The sequence below is a fragment of the Mesocricetus auratus genome, unplaced genomic scaffold (genome assembly GCF_017639785.1).
Source record: "Mesocricetus auratus isolate SY011 unplaced genomic scaffold, BCM_Maur_2.0 Super-Scaffold_15014, whole genome shotgun sequence".
NCBI lineage: Eukaryota > Metazoa > Chordata > Mammalia > Rodentia > Cricetidae > Mesocricetus > Mesocricetus auratus.
In genome coordinates this window covers 63,636,030-63,654,574 of record NW_024429186.1, presented here as the reverse complement: position 1 = coordinate 63,654,574, position 18,545 = coordinate 63,636,030, and the positions used below count along the sequence as shown (strand labels likewise).

Below are 18,545 nucleotides of genomic sequence, written 5' to 3'. Positions count from 1 at the left end.
CCCCCAACAGTGAATCATCCAAAAATTAGTTATATTTTTTCAGTCTATTAACACGATTTAGGTAGATTTAGGTGTATATCACATTTTGTTTAATCTGATAACTAATATTAGTGGGCATTCCTTGATGTTGTAGTAAATGCTGTTTATAATTCAGAAGGTTCAGATGTGACAGAAGATGTAAGTGAGCTAACAATAATGACCCCAGTTCCAGTTAGTAACAGTCACATCCGTGACATCGTGATAAACCAGCTCTTCTCTCTTCCTTTCACATGCAGTGCTGGGGCTCCAACCTAGGCCCCAGTGTGTGCTTACCCTCTGTTTAAGTGTGTATCTAAGTAAAGAAGTAGAATCAGCAGTGAGTGTTAACACTGTGAGCATGGAGAGTAGTGCTTATGACCTTTTAAGCCCCCTTTGATTTCATGTTAAACTGCTCAGAAGTTGTAAGGTGCCTCGCTGTTCTGCAGGCATGATTCCAAGCAGGTTTTGTACATGTTTATTATGCTCCCTTGCTGAGATTCTCAGCCCAGATATGATCTGTGCCCCATAGGCTGCTTGGTACAGTTGAGGAGTTCTACCTCACTGTGATTATGATCAGCTAACCTCTGGAATAATTAACTATAAATGTATAACTGCTCTGAACTCTGACCCAAATCCAGAGAAGCAGTCATACATTCTCCTCTAGTCAGAATCTACCAGACTCTTAACCTCTGGTGGGAAATCTCAGATGATCTAGGAATAAAAGGTTTGGGTTGAAAAGTATATTTAAACAACATTATGTAACTGGGCTTATACATTTACCCCAGGAAGCAAATAGAGAGTCTTGATGAGATCCCTGTGAGACCCCCCCCCCAAATAGTCATATCTTTTGCAAACTAAACCATCTTTTTGCTTCTGCTGGCATTTCCTTGTGGTCAGTAGAGGGAGCACAAGTTTCCTACCAAATCCTCCATCAGACAACTGAAGAGACATCACTAGTAATGGCAGGCTGGAGGGAGTTCTAGGCTCCTTCTTATTGCTTCAAGTGTTACGAACTATAAAGAAAAAAATAAATATAGCTAAGTAGAAACTCAAGAACTGCAAAGATGGAATTTATCATTAAGTTTAGTGATCATTTTTTAAGCTGTGAGATACATCACAAAATTTACATAATTCCTTTTGGATGATAAAATAGAGATTGATTAATGACAAAAAGCTCATTTTATTGGAAGCTTTGTCTGTTTATGTTGCGTTTCTCATAAGTTCTGAGTATCATTAGAGGACTATTTGAAATGGTTGCTTATATGAAATGTTAAAAATTTTGGAATAAAAGAGGATGTGTCTATATAAGGAACAAGAGTGTGGACCCTAAACTGTGTTGGAATTAAGGACTTAGTTATTAAAGAAACAAAAACAAAAACACAGCAGCATATATTTTTGTTTTAAAAATCTCATACCAAAGTATCTTGTCTAACCCTGGCTTTCTGTGGTATATTATATGTTATATGAACATTTTGGTCACATGAAAAATGATTTCTATCCTTGTAAAAAAGTTATCAATTACTGTTTAAATGGCACCATTATAGGTACAAACAAACTCAAATAGAATGGATGCTAATGATGTTAGAATTAAATCTTTTTAACATTTCTCTAGACTCTCACAGCTATCAGATGTCACTGGACATCTTTATATCACTTGAACATTTTTAAATGAAACTGCTTTTATTAGTTAAATAGGGCCAGTGTAAATTTGTTCATTTTATATGCTGAGGTCTAGTGAGATTCAGTGAGTTAACTATTCAGTGTTACTGGAACATTAACAAAATTAGATAGAATTCAGAGCTCTTGATGTCTAGTTTAAAGAGTTACTAAAATTTTGCAAGAGAGGTGATTTTGAAAGTTACAATTTTTTAGATCACCAGTCTTTACTAAGTGTCCTTTTTGTACAAGACATTTGTCATTAGTTTTGGTTGGTAAAAAAAATTAAATACAATTTGTTTTTGTGTTAGTCTGCTTCCATTGCTGTAACAAAATGCACAAGGCTGTGTACTTTAAAAAGGGGGGGGGGAGTTTATTTAGCTCCTGTTTTTAGAATCTAAAAGCCCAAGTGTAGGTTTCCCTATCTGCGTGGCCTCTGATGAGGGTACCCTTGTCAGCATTACACTGTGGTAGCAGATGTCATGCCTACAGCTTATGCAAAAGGGGGGATTTAATTATCAGAGAAGAAACTAGAAACTCAGGGCCTTCCTCTCTGGCTGATAACAACTACTCAAGGCCCTAGAGAGGCTCCACAAGAAAGAACAACCTTTAACCCTCTGAGGACAGTTCCCTCGATGCCTTTCACAGAACCTTTAACCCTCTGAGGACAGTTCCCTCGATGCCTTTCACAGAACCTTTAACCCTCTGAGGACAGTTCCCTCGATGCCTTTCACAGAACCTTTAACCCTCTGAGGACAGTCCCCTCGATGCCTTTCACAGAACCTTTAACCCTCTGAGGACAGTTCCCTCGATGCCTTTCACAGAACTCTACCCGTCCCTTAAATAATTTTATTTTACTGAGAACTTCACCTATGAGCAATACATTTATATCACTCTCACCCTTTCTCCCTCTACTTCCACCTGTGTCCTCCCCATTCATGATCTCTTCTTTAATTATTACACACATGCGCGCGCACACACACACACACAACACACACGCACGCACGCACGCACGCACGCACACCTGCTTGCATCATAAACCTGTGTCCAGGGCTGACCACATGGGATTGGACAGCCTATGCAGAAGCTCATCCCTGGAGGCAGATGTTTCTTTCTCAGTGAGAGCTGACCATCGGTCCTTCTTCATCTACGAGTAGGAGAATGTGGAATGGCCATGTTGGGATGTCAATTGGTATCGTCTTTATGCTCTGTCAAGCCATGTCATTGAGAGTTCATAGGTAGTGCTTTCCTGTCATATATAGAAGACACTGTCTCACAGCAGACATTCTTAGTCTTCTGGCTCTTAGAATCTTTCTGCTCCTCTGTATGATTTTTCCCTGAACCTCGGGTGTGGGGTTTGTTGTACTGCACGGTAACTTATCTCTGCACATTGACCAGTTGTGGATCTCTGTAATAGTCTCATTCATTGTAAAAAAGAATCTTCTTTGGTGAAGAGTAAGAGCTACACATATTTATGGGGATAAGGATAAGTATTTAGAATATAACTATATTAAATAAATTCTATTATTTTAGGAAGTAGATTATTATATAAATAAACTATATTATCTTAGGGAGATGGCAGCAGTAGATTCTCTTCTTGGGTCTATGACCTCTCTAGCCATGGGTAATTGGCTAGGTTTATAGTATCACGTATGGTTTCCCTCCTATTGAGTGAGCTTTAATTAGACAGGCATTGGGTATCCAGGAGATGAAGGTGCTACTGTTGTACTGTTATGTCTCCTGCCAACCCACTTCATTGCTGTGGTTCATAGGCGACACAGCTGAGTAGAACTGTTGATTGCTTCTCTCCCCTGGCAGTTCGCACAGCACCTTTGAGTACTGTGAGAGCTAGTCCTCAGGGAGAAGGCTTCCAGGTCAGTTCTAGATTGATTCCTCCAAGTTCTGTGTCTGAGTGTGTGGAGTCTTCAGTAAGAGGTCTGGTTCTGGGAGGCAGTCAAGGACAATACCAATATCCTATTGGTTGGGGTGTCAAACAAAAGTTCACAAGTCTGGCACCAGGATTTTTTGTAAGATAGACTGTGCCTCTTAGGGGAAACATATCCCTAGTGACAAAACTTCATCTAAATTACTTATATATGTATACATATTGTCCTAGTTAGGGTGACTGTTGCTGTGATAAGACACCATGGCCAAAATCAAATTGGGAGGAAAGGGTATATTTGGCCTACACTTCCACAGCACTGTTTATCATTGGAGGAAGTCAGGATAGGAACCTGGGGCTAAAACCAGGAGACGGGAGCTGATTCAAAGGCCACGGAGGAATGCTGCTTATTGGCTTGTTCTTGGTGACCATCCCATGGTACTGGCATCTCCAAAATGCACATGTACTTATATATTGTATGTATTTTTAATTAAACATAAAATCGTGTTTCCCTAATGGCTTTTTCAATCATCCTTAGTGTTCTTTATTCCCATTCCCTCCCTCTTGCTTAACAATTACCTCCATCCACTGCCTCCCGATAAAGCCCCCTCCCATTTTTCCCAGTTCTCTTTCATATCTTCAGATATGAGTATGTAACCGCAGAAAGCAGGACAGTAGGACATGGGACCCTACCTTTTAAAGGTCCTGTTAGTCCTTGGAGGACAGACATACAGACCATACAACACACAAACCTGTGTTAGTCCTTGGAGGACAGACATACAGACCACACAACACATGAACCTGTGTTAGTCCTTGGAGGACAGACATACAGACCGTAAAACACACGAACCTGGGTTAGTCCTTGGAGGACAGACACACAGACCACACAACACATGAACCTATGTGTGCAATGAGATGCAGATGACAGGCAAGAGTAGTTACGTAAGAACGCATGTGTGTCCTGTGACTGCAGTTGGGACCATTCTTTAGAGCTAATGCAATAAAGAGCTCCTACCTAGTTGTTTGTTGTGAGGGAGAAGGTTAGGAGGAAATAACCCACGAAGTTCCTTGTTCCTGTATGAAAAGAATAGTCTGAGAGCAACCTAGATGAAGGAGAGGCAGTGAACCACTTAATAAGATGGTCGGGACAGGGAGGTTGAAGGGGGGCTGGGCTTAGAAGTACAGTTAGGAGCCAATACTAGATCATACAGTTATAGGAGACCTTGGAAACTATCTAATACTTACACCAGTTTTACAGTCAAGGAAATGGAAACCCAGGATCTTTCTGAGTTTCTTGTCCAAGATTAGTCACAGCCTAATGGGTCCAGAGCTAGGATTAATTCCTTCCACATGACCAAATATGAAAATATATTAATAAAGAATCGAGACAGTGGCAGATACTTTGTATGTGTAGAGAATAATTTTGCAGAAATGTGATTCATCATCTGTTAAGAAGAACTATTGACTAGCTTTTGATTTGTTAAGCAGAGAAATTAAGAAAAAAAGCTGGAGCCATCCATGAAACTATTTTAAGAGAAGGCTGATCTGTCTAATGACACAAGGAAATGACCTTCTTGGCAACTTCTGAAGCATTTTATTACTAATAGTAAGCATAGTAGTGATGATGTTATTAACAGCAAGTATCACTTACTGGATGCGAGGCATCACATCAGACATTTATGTCTAGTTGTGTGTAGAGCTGCAGCTGTGGGAAGCAGGGATCACTGTGCCATTTTGTGCCTGAAGAAACTGAAGGCCACCTAGATTAAGTGACTCTGTGTTCACACAGCCCATCAGCTGGAGGATCAGACTTTGAATACTTAGTATTTGAATCTCAAACTTCAGCAATGGCTAAGACCTCTCTTTCTAAAGTTCCCTCTAGATAAAACAAACAAAACGTTTAACAAAGAAGTACAACCAAAACTTTAAAAAATGAAATCCTAAGTATTGACATTAATGTGAAAGATACAGATTTTGATGAGAAGAAATGTTGATTGCATGAAGTATGTAAGGCTTCCTGTTGGAGAAGTGCGATGAGATCCTGCTTGTTCTAGCTTGGTATGCCTGTCTTCCCGTGTGTGCTGTGGTCACTTGGTCCTCCTGCCACATTTCCCTTACCTAGCATCTCCCGGGAGACCTGCAGGCAGTACTCTGTGGCACCATTTGAGCTTCAGATGTTTATTTCTGATCCCACCTCCACTTTCATTTTCTCTGACAGACTGTCCTTCTAGGCTCAAAAATTTCATGTTTCTATGTAGTTATAAGCTGATGGTCTTGTGTGATCTGTAATATCTTCAGTATTGGGCTATCTAGAAGAAACCACAGAATTCAAAAAGGTTGCAGAATCTGCTAATCATACCTGGCCTTTGTTGTTTCTACCTAATGAAAACCAGTTCTGCATTTACCCCTGAACACTATCCCAGGACCATCTGCCTGTGCAGGGTAACAGTGGGGATCCCAGGCACCTCTATTGCCATCACTCAATACTGAACCCATTTAAACCTGGCCAGTCTGCATCCCCGTTTCTACCATAGTCCTTGGCGTTACACACCGCCACCCCTCAACATTTGCCACAGCGTGAGTGTTTCAGAATATCGACTTTGAAAACTCATCTTAGGAATTACGTCTTTCTGGACATCTTTGTATTGCTTCTTCGTGTCTTCCATTTCTCCACCCTACACATCGTGCTTGTCACCCTCTCTTCCTGGTAGTGCCCCTTCTAGTCCCTCTGTTAGAACTTCATAGCCTCTTGGGCATCTTGTGTTACCGTGCTCAGTACTTTGTGTGGCAGCCCTCATTCTCTCTGGTGTACCAGTGAGACTCTTGCTTCTGGGCAACAAGGCTGGCCCGGTACACATCTCGCTAACACGTGTTTGAGTGGGAAGGGGTTGCAGTGCTCTGGCTGCTGCTCAGTCTGCTGACTTCAGAAGTGATGAGTCAAGGACAAGAAGGGAAACGCAGGCGCCTTTTCATTCACTTGTGTCAAACTTGTGTGAATTGGCTACGTAATGCTGCAAACTCTGTGAGCATGTGGATAAAATCGCATTGGAAGCAATCTTTCCCTCAAGCATTAAAAGATAGCCTTGCTTTGTTTCCCTTTCGATCAGGTGCTGTGATCGTCTCCACGCCTCAAGACATTGCGCTGATGGACGCCCACAAAGGTGCTGAGATGTTTCGGAAGGTCCACGTGCCCGTAAGCATTTGCACCCTCACTGATAAAACCATCTGAGTTTTAGTTTAACCTTCTGCAGAACACTTCATGAGATTCCTGGTTGATCTCTCCTGTTACTGTAAGGTTGCACAAGTGTCCAAACACCATGCTGATCAAGGAGAATTCTGAAGCAGGGTTCCGGGATTGCAAGCTTTCTAAAAAGCTATGCTTCCAAATGCTGCCAGAGTCATGTGAGCGTCTTAGGAAATGCTTTCCTAATAGACTAGAGTAGACACCTGTGGGAAAGGAGGTGAAAAGGTAACTCCTTTTCCTTTGGCTGCCTACATTTTAACTCTTGATAGCCCGTGTTCTTCTAGAGAGTATTTCCGGCTAATCTGTACATGACAAGATGATGCAAGAATGTAATAAAAATAGACAAAGAATAATTAAGATCAGATGGAACCCAAAGTAAAGTCAGCAAACAAATTGCATGCCGTTAAGGAACTTAAATATGCTATGAATTTTCTAGCACCAAAGGAAAGAAAATCATGCTACCAATTAAGACACTGTCCATTTGCACATGGTTAAAGCAAGCTGCTTGCCCGAGAGAGGCACTGCTGAGACCAGACACAGACTTTCACTAGATTCTCGTGAGGAAGAAACTGCGTATTAAACACTCTCCCTCTTCCTCACTACAAGGAAAAGTTTTTTCCTCTTAGGGTGTCTCGACAAAAGCCCTGGAAGAGAACCAGAGGACAGTTACAACATGAGCTTCATGATGCTTCTGTCCACGTGGCTCTCCAAGCAGATCTTTAGGGCTAATGGAACGGGGCCTTTACATCTCTGGTCTGACAAAGTGCTTGCTGTGCAAGGCTGCTGACCCGACTTCAGTCCCCAGAACCCACGTCAAGGTGAAAGAGAGAACAAACTCACAGATTTGTCCTCTGACCTCCACATGTGCATCATGAAGTGCAGGCCTGTGCTCACGTGTACATGCACCATAATACTAAATGTATAAAACCTTAGGCCATGTGCTGTCTTCAGGGTTCTCATAATTCTCTATCCTGCCTTCTCTCCACCACAAACTGCGTGGTAATTTTGTTTGCTTGGTATGGGAAGAACTCAGAACTTTCTTCAATGAGCCCATGACCCAGGAAAAAGTTCAGCGTTCTTAAGTGTTTATGTCTGAGGGGAGCCTTGAGAGATGTAGGACAGACACACAGAGGAGTCAGGGTGACCCTCCCCTCGGTATGTGTGCTCCCGTGCCAGCTGGGGTGGAGCTGGCACACTGAGTAGACAAACAGGCGCTGGTGGGAGTGCAGGGGCCTAGTGAGGACCATGCCTGGCGTGCCTGTCTGCTTTCCTTCCAGGTGACCCAGGCCTAGTGAGGACCATGCCTGGCGTGCCTGTCTGCTTTCTTTCCAGGTGACCCAGGCCGTGCTCACTGGCAAACCTAAACGTGTGATTAGAGCCAGTATCCCAGGCTCTGAAACTCAGCTTGAAGAAAATTTAAAGCAATGATAACCACATGGCTGCTGCAGACAGAAAACTTTCTCTATTGCATGTTTTGAGCAGGGTGACTTTGTACTATCCTCCAGGATAAAGTAATAGGTGCGGAGCCACTGAGTAATATGAGATTCAAATGTAAGGTGGCAAAGAGACAAGCTCCCTTCTACCAAAATTGATGGCACTGAGTTAATAAGTGACCTATAATCCCTCCTGGCAATAATTAGATATCAGAGCCGTTGGTCTGGAACTACCACTTCAAGGGCCAGGTCAAGCCCTCTGCCTGCCTGCATGGGAATTGTGAACTTTGAGTGTGCTGGGGTGAAGGGAGAGACATAGGCCTACCACACTCAACACCAGCAAATCCTTGAAAGGATTGATTTTCAAAGAGCAGGAATGAGGTTTTCTCTCTTATTTCCCCTCAGAAATGACCAAATTTATATTAATAGATCATTTAAACTATTGATGTCATTTGAGATCGTAGTGGCTATGGGTCAGGCCCTTTGTGGACTCTGTTTATTCAGAGTCTAATGCCCATAGTTGCCACATTCACCATGTATAATTTTAGTTCAGGTGTTATTTTCCTGACACCTTTGACATTTCTTGACCTGTAATAATGAAGAAAACATCTTATATGTTGTGATAGATTCATACCTCCCACCCCCCACCCAGTCTCTAAGACAAAGAATGGACCAGATAATTCCTGCAGAATGTAATGGAGGAAGAGAGGCTGCTCACTGTGCTCAGGCTGGGATATTGCTGGCCAGATGCCGTGTAAGTGTAAAAGTTGAGGAGGGTAACAAGGGAATATCACCAGGAAGTGAGGGTTACTGGACTACATGGGCTTTGTAGGACTGCATCCAGGGTTAATGAAAAGAGGAAGCACCTGTTTGGGGTCACACCCATGATGTTAAGTTTTAGAGTTAGGGCAATTCTGGGTCATGGCAGGGCCAGGATGTGGTCATGGGTGTGTTGGAACTAATCGGGATAGAAATGGAAGTCTCAGGAGCTGTGTATTCTGCTTCCGAGATGGAGTTAATCATTCCTCCCTCTGGCATTTTGGACATCTGCCTGCTGTATCTGCCATAGCCCTTTTTTTATGTCCTGATTTTAATCATTTGTCCTCTATGCTGCAAAAACAATTTTTAAAAAGGTAGAATCTCTTAATCATCTCTTACACCAGAGAACAGCCTGCGTGTGAGGTGAGGCTCACAGTGAGTGAGAACTCTCCAGGGCTGAGCCCTGTGTGCAGCCTGACAAGTGTCGTGCTGCTCCCTGGAAAAGTGGGTCTTGGTTATCAGTGAGAAGCCACTGTGATGACTTCTGAGAGCCTTTTGGCTCTTAAAAGCCCCAGAGTCTAAGAAATGGCAAAGCGTTTGGAATTAAAACGTGTTCCATAAATGCAAGGGTGATGCTATGCTGTTTATTCCACTTTGTTCCCTTTTCCCTGGATCTCAGTCTTGTTCTGTTTCTCCCCTTTTGAAGTACATTAGTTGCCATGGGAACAGTGATGTCATTGGAATTCATTGGTATGGACAGAGTTTAGTGATGTCTGCAAGAACGTTTTGAAGTTAATTTAAATGATTTCTTAACTCAATGCGTAGCTTGGGAAAGGGGAAAAGAGATGAAGGATTAAATTCTGCCCTCTGCCTGAAATGATAAAAAACTGACAAATCCTTGATTATAGCAGGATTTGTAGGTAGACTGTTTTTCAAAAACATAAGAATGTTTAGCCTTATCCGTTTTTAATAATGAGTAATGTATGTATGATACCACTGTTACCCACTTTTGTTATCACCTTTTCCAAGAGCACCTCACATTCCTTGCTACTTACTGTTTTACCACCTAGTGTTTTGGTCTCAGGGATTTTCTTTGGGAACTGACTCAGTTCCTGAAAAGTACCCCAACGTACGTTTACTCTCTAATTTCTTAGTTTCATAAGGGTTCTCTAAACAGTTGTTAGCTGATGTATTCCATGAGTACATATTTGCTGGTATTTAGTGTCCTTTATAACGAAGCATTGTGTTCCAGTTTGCTTTCTATTGTTACCATAGACACCATGACCAAGAGCAATTTGGGAGGAGATGGTTTATTTCATCTTAAGGAGCACTGTCCATCCCTGAGGGAAGCCAAGGCAGGAACTGGAGGCAGAGACCATGGAGGGATGATGCATGCTCGCTGGCTTGCTTTTCCTGGCTTGCTCAACCACCTTTCTTACACAGCCCAGGCCCCCCTGCCCAAGTCCACAGGGGGCCGGATGCTCCTGTGTCAACTGGTAATTACACCACTGAGCTTTCCTCTTCCCAGGTGACCCTAGCTTATGTCAAGTTGACAGTGCTAACCATCATGGACTGTGAGCTTCGATGGTGACTCGGAATTTAAAGCAGTGCTGTTCTCTGAGGTCTTTTGGCCTGTTGATTAACTCTGTGGCATTGAAGGGGCCCTAAGTTCTGAGAATAAGAAAACTTCTCCTCGGGACCCTTGGGGCTAGTGTTGGAAAAGCCTTATTTTATTTGCTTCTTTTCATAGTTCTGTAATTTTGGACATTGTTATCTGTTACCCGATGAAGTCATTTCCAGCCTAGGTAGCCCATGTTCACTTCAGATTTCAGTTCAGGAGTTACTTGTCCTAGGAAGATTGTTTTTCTCCCCAATATGCCACATGAAGTTTACGATCCTTCCTGCCAGCTCCTTACACGCATGTCCAGGCCACCTCTCACCTCGTTGCAGGGCTATCCGTCTGTCTTCCCAGAAGAGTCCAAGTTCCTGGGCAGCAAGGGAACCTGCCTTAACCATCCTACCCAGTTCAGTCACCTGTCGTTGTGACCCGGTAGATGCCATCCACTGCCCACTGTCCATCCTGTCTGTGCAGTGGTTGTTCTGCCCTTTCCATGTCACGGCCACCTTGGCCTTCCACTCCTGCAGCATTCCTGCATCCCGGGTGTCAGAATCTTCAGCATGAGTACATTTTACCCTCACGTTAGGTACCCAGACTGAACAATGGACTTTTGTCTTGGTACTTGAGTAGCGCTGTTACTAACAAGAGTTCATTCTATCTATGGCTTCATGTGCTCTTTCCCCTTTCACATTTCAACTCCACACCAAAAGTTCTGTCAATGGAGAGACCACCTACCATGCTCTGTGTCAAAAGCATGCAGCTATCCACTAAATATATACTAGACGAGTGATCTGGGTAGGATCTTTCTTACTGAGTCCAGGGATGTATATAAGCCTGAAAACTCAGGCAAGTACAGTAGTGTTAAGGATTGTTCAGTTTGTCTGTAACTGAGATCTGGACTTTTCTTATGAGGGGAGCCTATTAAAATCTATCCAAGAAGTAGATGCAATTAGGATGGAGTTTTAAAATGTTTTAATCTGCTGGGATTAATAGAAAGGACAGGCTCCAAGAAAGCATGGAGCAGTAAGGAAACAGCGGGATGGCCAGAAGCATCACGGTATAATGTGATATACCAGAGGCATCACGGTATAATGTGATATACCATTGATCATGAATCAATACAGTAAAATATATAACCAAACAGTGTACAGAGCTTTGGCCTCATCTTTTAAGAGAAGCCCTTATTTCCTGACATTGTCAGTTACAAGCACATACCCATGTGCCTTTCTAGGGGATCGAGGTGTCAAATGAGGCTTCTCTGGCCGACAGTCTAAAACCACTGGCAGAGGTGATGCACAGTCAGAACCTGATCCAGAACAGTGGCAGTGAATGGACAACCTTACACACTGAAAAGGATTGGCAGGCTTGGAGTTGACTGCTTAGGGATGTTCAAACCAAACCTATAGACATCAAAGGAACGTGGGGAGTCAGCTTTCCATTAATACATCTGCCAGGAGCTGGTTTTCTGCTCAGTGTGACAGAGAAGTAGTTTTATGCTGTGTGTGTTAAGTGGTCTCTGTCTCACCTGTTTTCTCTTCTGTGCTGCTGTAGTTTGGATGTGGTTTGTCCCTCTGAGGGCCCTGTATTGGTGACTTGGTTTTCGGGGCGGTGGTAGTACTGTTAAGAGGCGGCGCCATGGGGCAGGCAGGGACAAGGCATGCTCTTAGAAGAGACTGTGGGGTCAGTTAGTTATAAGATTCCCAGATCACCCTCTGGCTTCCTGCTTACTGATAATGACGTCCCCCTTTCCTGTAGGCTCTTCCCAATGCCATGAGGTACTCATGACAATCAAACCGTTACAGGTACCATGTCCTGTAATTTCTAAAACTGTGAGCTCAAAGTCTCTTTTCTTATTTATCCTCAGGTATTTTGTTATAGCAATAAAAAAGCCAAACTGATAAAGATGTACTTAAAGAAGTGTTGCCCCAAAGTGACTATAAGTTTGCACTCCCAGCAGCATGAGCTGTTGCTCGTGTCTTAGCCATTCTGACAGGTGGAATCTCAGAGTCATTTTCATTTATATTTGCTTGACAGCTAAGGATGCTGAACATCTCAAGTGTTTTTCAGCCATTTGACTTTCTTCTGTTGAGAATTCTCTGTTTAGAACTGTGCCCCATTTTTAATTGGGTTATTTGGTTTGTTGATATTTAGTTTCTTGAGTTCTTTATACAGTTTGTAAATGCCCTCTGTTGGATGTGGAGTTGGTAAAAATCTTTTCCCATTCTGTAGGTTGGGTGGTGGTTTTTCAGAAAACTGGGAATCAATCTATCACAAGACCCAGCTATACCACTCTTGGGTGCATACCCAAAAGATGCTCAATCATACCATAAGGGTACTTGTTTGTCTAAGTTCATAGCAGCTTTATTTGTAATAACCAGAACCTGGAAACAACCCAGATGTCACTCAACTGAGGAATGGATAGAGAAAATGTGGTACATTTACACAATGGAGTACTACTCAGCTGTTAAAAACAAGGTCATGAGGCAATTTGAAGGCAAATGGGTGGAACTATCAAAAACCATCATGAGGCAACCCAGACTGAGAAAGACATACGGTATGTACTCACTCATAAATGGATATTCGCTCTAAAATAAAGGATAACTATGCTACAATCCACAGACCCAGAGAAACTAGATAACAAAGAGGGTTCATGGGGGGAAGCCCAGATCTCCCTCGGAAGGAGAATAGAGGAGATTTTTGTCAGTTAGTGAGGACAGCTGGAGATGGGAACACGAGTGATCAGGTTGTTAGGGATGGAGAGAGAGAGAGAACTGAAAGAGACTGTGGAGAGGGAGTGCATCTTGGGGTCAGGAAAAACCTGGTTCTAGGGAATCTCCCAGAAATCTACAAGGATGACCCCAGTTAATGCCCCCAGCAATAGTGGATGCATAAACTGAACTGACCATCTCCTATGACCAGATTGGTGCTTAGCCCAATCATCATCAGAGAAACTTCATCCAGAAATTGAAGGAAACAGATGCAAACCCACAGCCAAACATTAGGCAGAGTTCAGGGAATCCTGCAGGAGACAGGGAGAAGGGTTGTAGAAGCCAGAGGGGTCAAGGACACCACAATAAAACTCACAGAATCAACTAACAGAGACTGAGCCGACAACCAGGGAGCCTGCGTGGGACTGACCTAGACACTCTGCATATATGTTACAGTTGTGTAGCTTGGTCCTCTTGTGTGGTTCCTAACAGTGGGCACACAGGCTGTCTCTATTTAGAGGCCTTTGCGACCCTATTCCTCATGCTAGGTCACCTTGCCCATCCTTAATACGTGTGGAGGTGCTTAGTGTTATTGTACCTTGGTATGCCATGTTGTGTTGATCCTCATGGGAAAACTACTCTTTCCTAAACAGAAATAGAGGAGGAATGGATTGGGGGTGGGAACAGAGGAAGGTTTGGAGGAGGAACGTGGAAGACAGGAGGGAGGAGAAACTGCAGCTGGGATGTAAGAATAAGGATGTAAAGCCCCTAAGAGGACCTGCACCACACTGTCGAAATTCTTTTGAGCAATACATATTGACTAGTTTGCCCACAATGTATCGCCGTGACTTCCTTTTGACAGTAAGGGATTTTATCACTTCTTAGAAAAATGGCTTCTACCTTTTATAAAAATATACCAGTACTAATAAAATAAAATGTACTGCCTCTCAGCCATAACTACATCTTAGAGAGTGTAAACAGGTTCATCTTTGTCTTCCCACGGGGTCTCTTAGAAGTTTTCATGTTCTCTAAACTAGAGGTCCTTTCTAAGTTAGTTAATAAGGTTAGACTCATCTTCCCTCACAACACCCCTGAGAGGACAAGACCATCATCTCTCCCGTTTTATGGGGAAACATATAGGAATTTATTCGTTTGTTTAGCTCCACTAGTCACCCAATCTTCCCAGGGCTCACAGTCTCACCTGTGATTTCTGCAGCCAGTTGAGAATTGAGGTTGGTACTGTGGGCATCCTGGAATATCAGTCAGACACTCTAGGCTCTGGTGTTGGCTTCTCATTGAGCTTCACTTGTTCAACTAGGGAAGTGAAACTGGAGGAAATGGGACCCCAAAGAGTGAGCTGCAGCCGTGGATCCACAGGTTCTGATGACAGCTGGGGACTAAGAGGAAGACAGCCATGACCATGGTCTTTGAGAAGCCTGAGGCTTGCCGGCAGTCCTAAGAGCAAGAGGGGATGAGGACTGGCCTATCTCTAACAGTGCCTTTAATTACTATGTTAAATTGCTCTACTAAATTGTATTGACTTATCATTATTCAAGGCCACTTGCTTCCATGAGTGAAGTCCCTTAGTCCATTTACTTGTCACCCTGTTCCCTCATACAAATCACTGACCTAGAATTTTAGCTTTGTAATTTAGCACATGATAATTCAGCATCGGGTTTCTCATCCATGAAATAGGGGCAGTAATCCCCACCCCACTGGTCATAATGGCAATTGAATAAGATTGTGTATCCAGTACTTGGCATAACTTAACTTGTAGTACCATGATTAGTGGCTCTGACTGTTACTTCAGAAACCAGTATAAAGCCTCCTTTTAGAGACTTAAGAATGTGAGGTCTTGGAAAGTTTAGCCTCGTGGAACTTGGCTATTTCTCCAGTCCCTGAGAGGTGTGTAGACACAGGCCTTCCCACTCATTCTTTCCATACCAGACTTCTTGTAGAGGAAAAAACAAGAGCACCCATCTCATTTTTAAAATCATAGTATCTGTATGCATGCTTCATATATGTATCTCGTGTAGATGCAGGGCCAGTGGAGTACAGAAAAGCACTTACAAGTCTAATCTATTTCCATTACCACTATTCATTTCTCTACTTAACAGTGTGCTGCCCCCCCCACACACACTGTTTCTTAAAACGTAGCTTTTAATGCTTGTGACAGGTTCCATCCTGCATTTAACCTGGCTATAACCTTGAGAAACTGGATTATATAGTGGCCTGATAGTCTTACCTGTTGCTTACCTGAATCAGCATTTAAAATAGAGAGAAGAAATTAGAATTTTGAGCCTACTTAATTCAGTACATTTAGACACAAAAATCCAATATTCCAAGCAATGTTGAAATTTCAAGAGAGTCAATTTTAAAATGTTAATAAAAGATGTATCGTTCAGAACCAGCAATGGCTAGGAATTTTGCAGGAATAGCGTAAAATGGGGGTGGTGGCTGATGGTAGTCAGGCATGTCATATTTGCTTTCTTCCAGTAAAAGTAGCTGAGGTGAAAAGGAAAAGAAGAGCTTATACTTTGATGAGGCATTAAACATGATTGAGCGTGCTTACGGCTGCAGCTCTGTGGCATTATGTAAATGAAGCTAGCGCAAAGCTGCTGTTTTAATGTGTCTGCTATCAAAGGACACACACAGCAGCTCTACAATAAACATAAACAGATTAGCAATGTCTAGAGCATTCACAAGGTGGGAGGGAGGCTCTTTTGTTTTAGTGGGGATCATACGGACATCAGTTATTTCCTATGTAGGAGAAGAGTTTCTATGAACAGGATTGGAATATGGGTGTTCTAGATTCTTCCTAATTACCATTGGCTGCCCTACTCCAGATCTTGGTGGCTGGAGGAAGCTCTCACATCAGTACAGTGGCTTCTAAGCTCCTTACACTTTCCCTGCAGACTTTCCCATAACTAACCCTGTTCTAAATAGTCATTTGTCATGCAGTCTGAGTTTATTAATCGTGGATTTCTCCTTTTTAATTATTTAAAGAGAAAATATATGATATATATATTTGACAAACTATGCATCTAATATTCACATCTATACACATAAATAACGTTATGCACATATATGCTCTTAAATGACTGCAGAGAATTGATACCACAGACTTGTCCTGTGACCTCCATATGTGACCATAGCACACATGCACACACACACACACACACACACACACACACACACACAATGACAACAATATTAATAGTAAATCTAATCAATCAATTAAAATACTTATAATAAATCTCAACCTGATAAAGTATTTTTATACATCTTTGTACATTTGACACTAGCTAGGATGACTTCCAAAGCACACTCATAGTCAGGACTTGTCTAGGGTAGCAATGTCCAATGGAAATGCAAAGTAAGCTTTAAATGTAGCTTCAAATTTTGGGGTAGTTATATTTTTTAATGTAAAAATAAAACAAAGCAGGTAAAGTTATATTTAACCATACATTAAAAAATAGAATTTTGATATGAAATCCATGTAAAAATTATTAAAAAATCATCTAAGGAATTTTGTGTGTGTGTGCACATATGCACAATGTGGTTGGGGGATTCATATTCCATGATGCCTGTGTGAACATGAGAGAACCACTTTGTGGAGTTGGTCCTCTCCTGCCATCTTTCTGTGGGTTCTGAGGATCTAACTCGGGTTGTCAGGCTTGCTTTACTCACTGGGCCACCTTGCCACCTTTCCCCTGGGAATTGTTAGTGTTCAGTTAGAAAAAATAATAGTTTGCAAAACAGGCATAATGTCTGAATGGCACATTGTGGAAGCTGGTGTAAAATTGACCAAAAACCATTTAAAATGTGCTCAGCTTTGTTCACTATTGTGGCAATGCAAATTCAAACTACTGTAGGAATCATATCTGGGTATAATCTAATACTCAGACTTTAAAAAGGAAATGTAAAAGCATTCATAGAAGCGGATTTATAATATCCAAAGCTTAGAAATAGCCCATATGTGCAGTAATAGAAGAGAGGATTAGAGAATGTTGGGGCTCCGTGAAAATGGATTACAAATAAATGGCTTAACTAGATGAATCACATGGAAAGAAAAGAACTTCATTGTATAATTCCTATAAAATTCAAGATCAGATAAAATTAATTTACTGCATTAAAATCAGATTTGTATGTTTCTTTGAGAAATATTTTCAAAGGTATACAAGAAAACCTCTAAAGCCCTGCCAGTGTTTTTCTTTTCTTTTTTTTTTTTTTCTTAACAGAACCTTGGTAACATGAGTGTGCTTATTTCACAAAACTATACACTTCTGATTTGTGTACTTATGTGTGTATACATGTTCGTGGTGTACATTGATTAAAATCCTTAAAAATAAATAAATTGTGAACCTAGGTTTTAGAAATATTTTCCATGTTCCTAATACTCGCACTAAGTCATTGATGGCCTGGATTCACTTACACACATCTCAATCTAGACTAGCCCTTTTCCAGTGTTTACTAGCCACATGTGGTTAATGGCTATTGTATTGATGTGCTGTGTGACCCCATTGTTTCGTGGCTTCTCTGCAGTGAGATGTCTCAGGTACGCACTGCAGTGTTAGATAAGAGCAGGAGACCGTCCCTTCTGGGGCTCATCTTAATCTTACCCTACTTCTTTGCTTTTATGGAAATTTTCCATTTGGAGCAGATGGTTGTTGGTGTTAGTTCATGAATGCCTAATATATCATCTTCTTGTTATGTTGTTCTTAATGCTTTGTTGCCATTCTTTTCATGATCATCTCTTTCATTTTATTTTGAAGAATTTAATTACATGCATACCAGGGAGGAATAGGGATTACATGCACCTGAGTGTATGTGCCCACACAGGCCGTAGGAGAGCACCTCATCATCAGGATCTGGAATTAGAGATGGTTGAGAGTCACCTGATGTGGGTTCCAGGAGCCAAACTCAAGTCCTGTACAAGAGCAATGTCCGTATTAACCACTGAGTGTCTCTTCAGCCTTGTGAACACCTCCTTTTTGAAAACAACTTTTATTGAGCTAAACATGCTGTTGTAAGTGCACAGCTCAAGTAATTTTTATAAGATGAACACACTTAGTTGTTTGTATTCAAGAAATAGAGCAACTAAATGTCTTGAAATAAATATACACATTTGATCACTTATTTTAAACCAAAATGTCAAGAATATGCACTGGAGAAAGGACTGTCTCATTGATAGATAGTGTGGAGACAACTGGGTATCACAAGAAAA

At 41.9% G+C, this 18,545-nt stretch overlaps 1 protein-coding gene across 3 annotated transcripts in view; it reads left to right on the top strand.

Moving 5' to 3' along the window:
* The window catches only part of Nubpl (nucleotide binding protein like), a 184,378-nt gene that overhangs the window by 144,471 nt on the left and 21,362 nt on the right, over positions 1 to 18,545 (top strand). For all 3 annotated transcript variants that reach the window (XM_040743106.1, XM_040743105.1, XM_040743107.1), the window contains exon 8: positions 6,664 to 6,749. In XM_040743106.1, the coding sequence (XP_040599040.1) occupies positions 6,664 to 6,749 (86 nt within the window). The remainder of the gene's footprint in view (positions 1 to 6,663; positions 6,750 to 18,545) is intronic.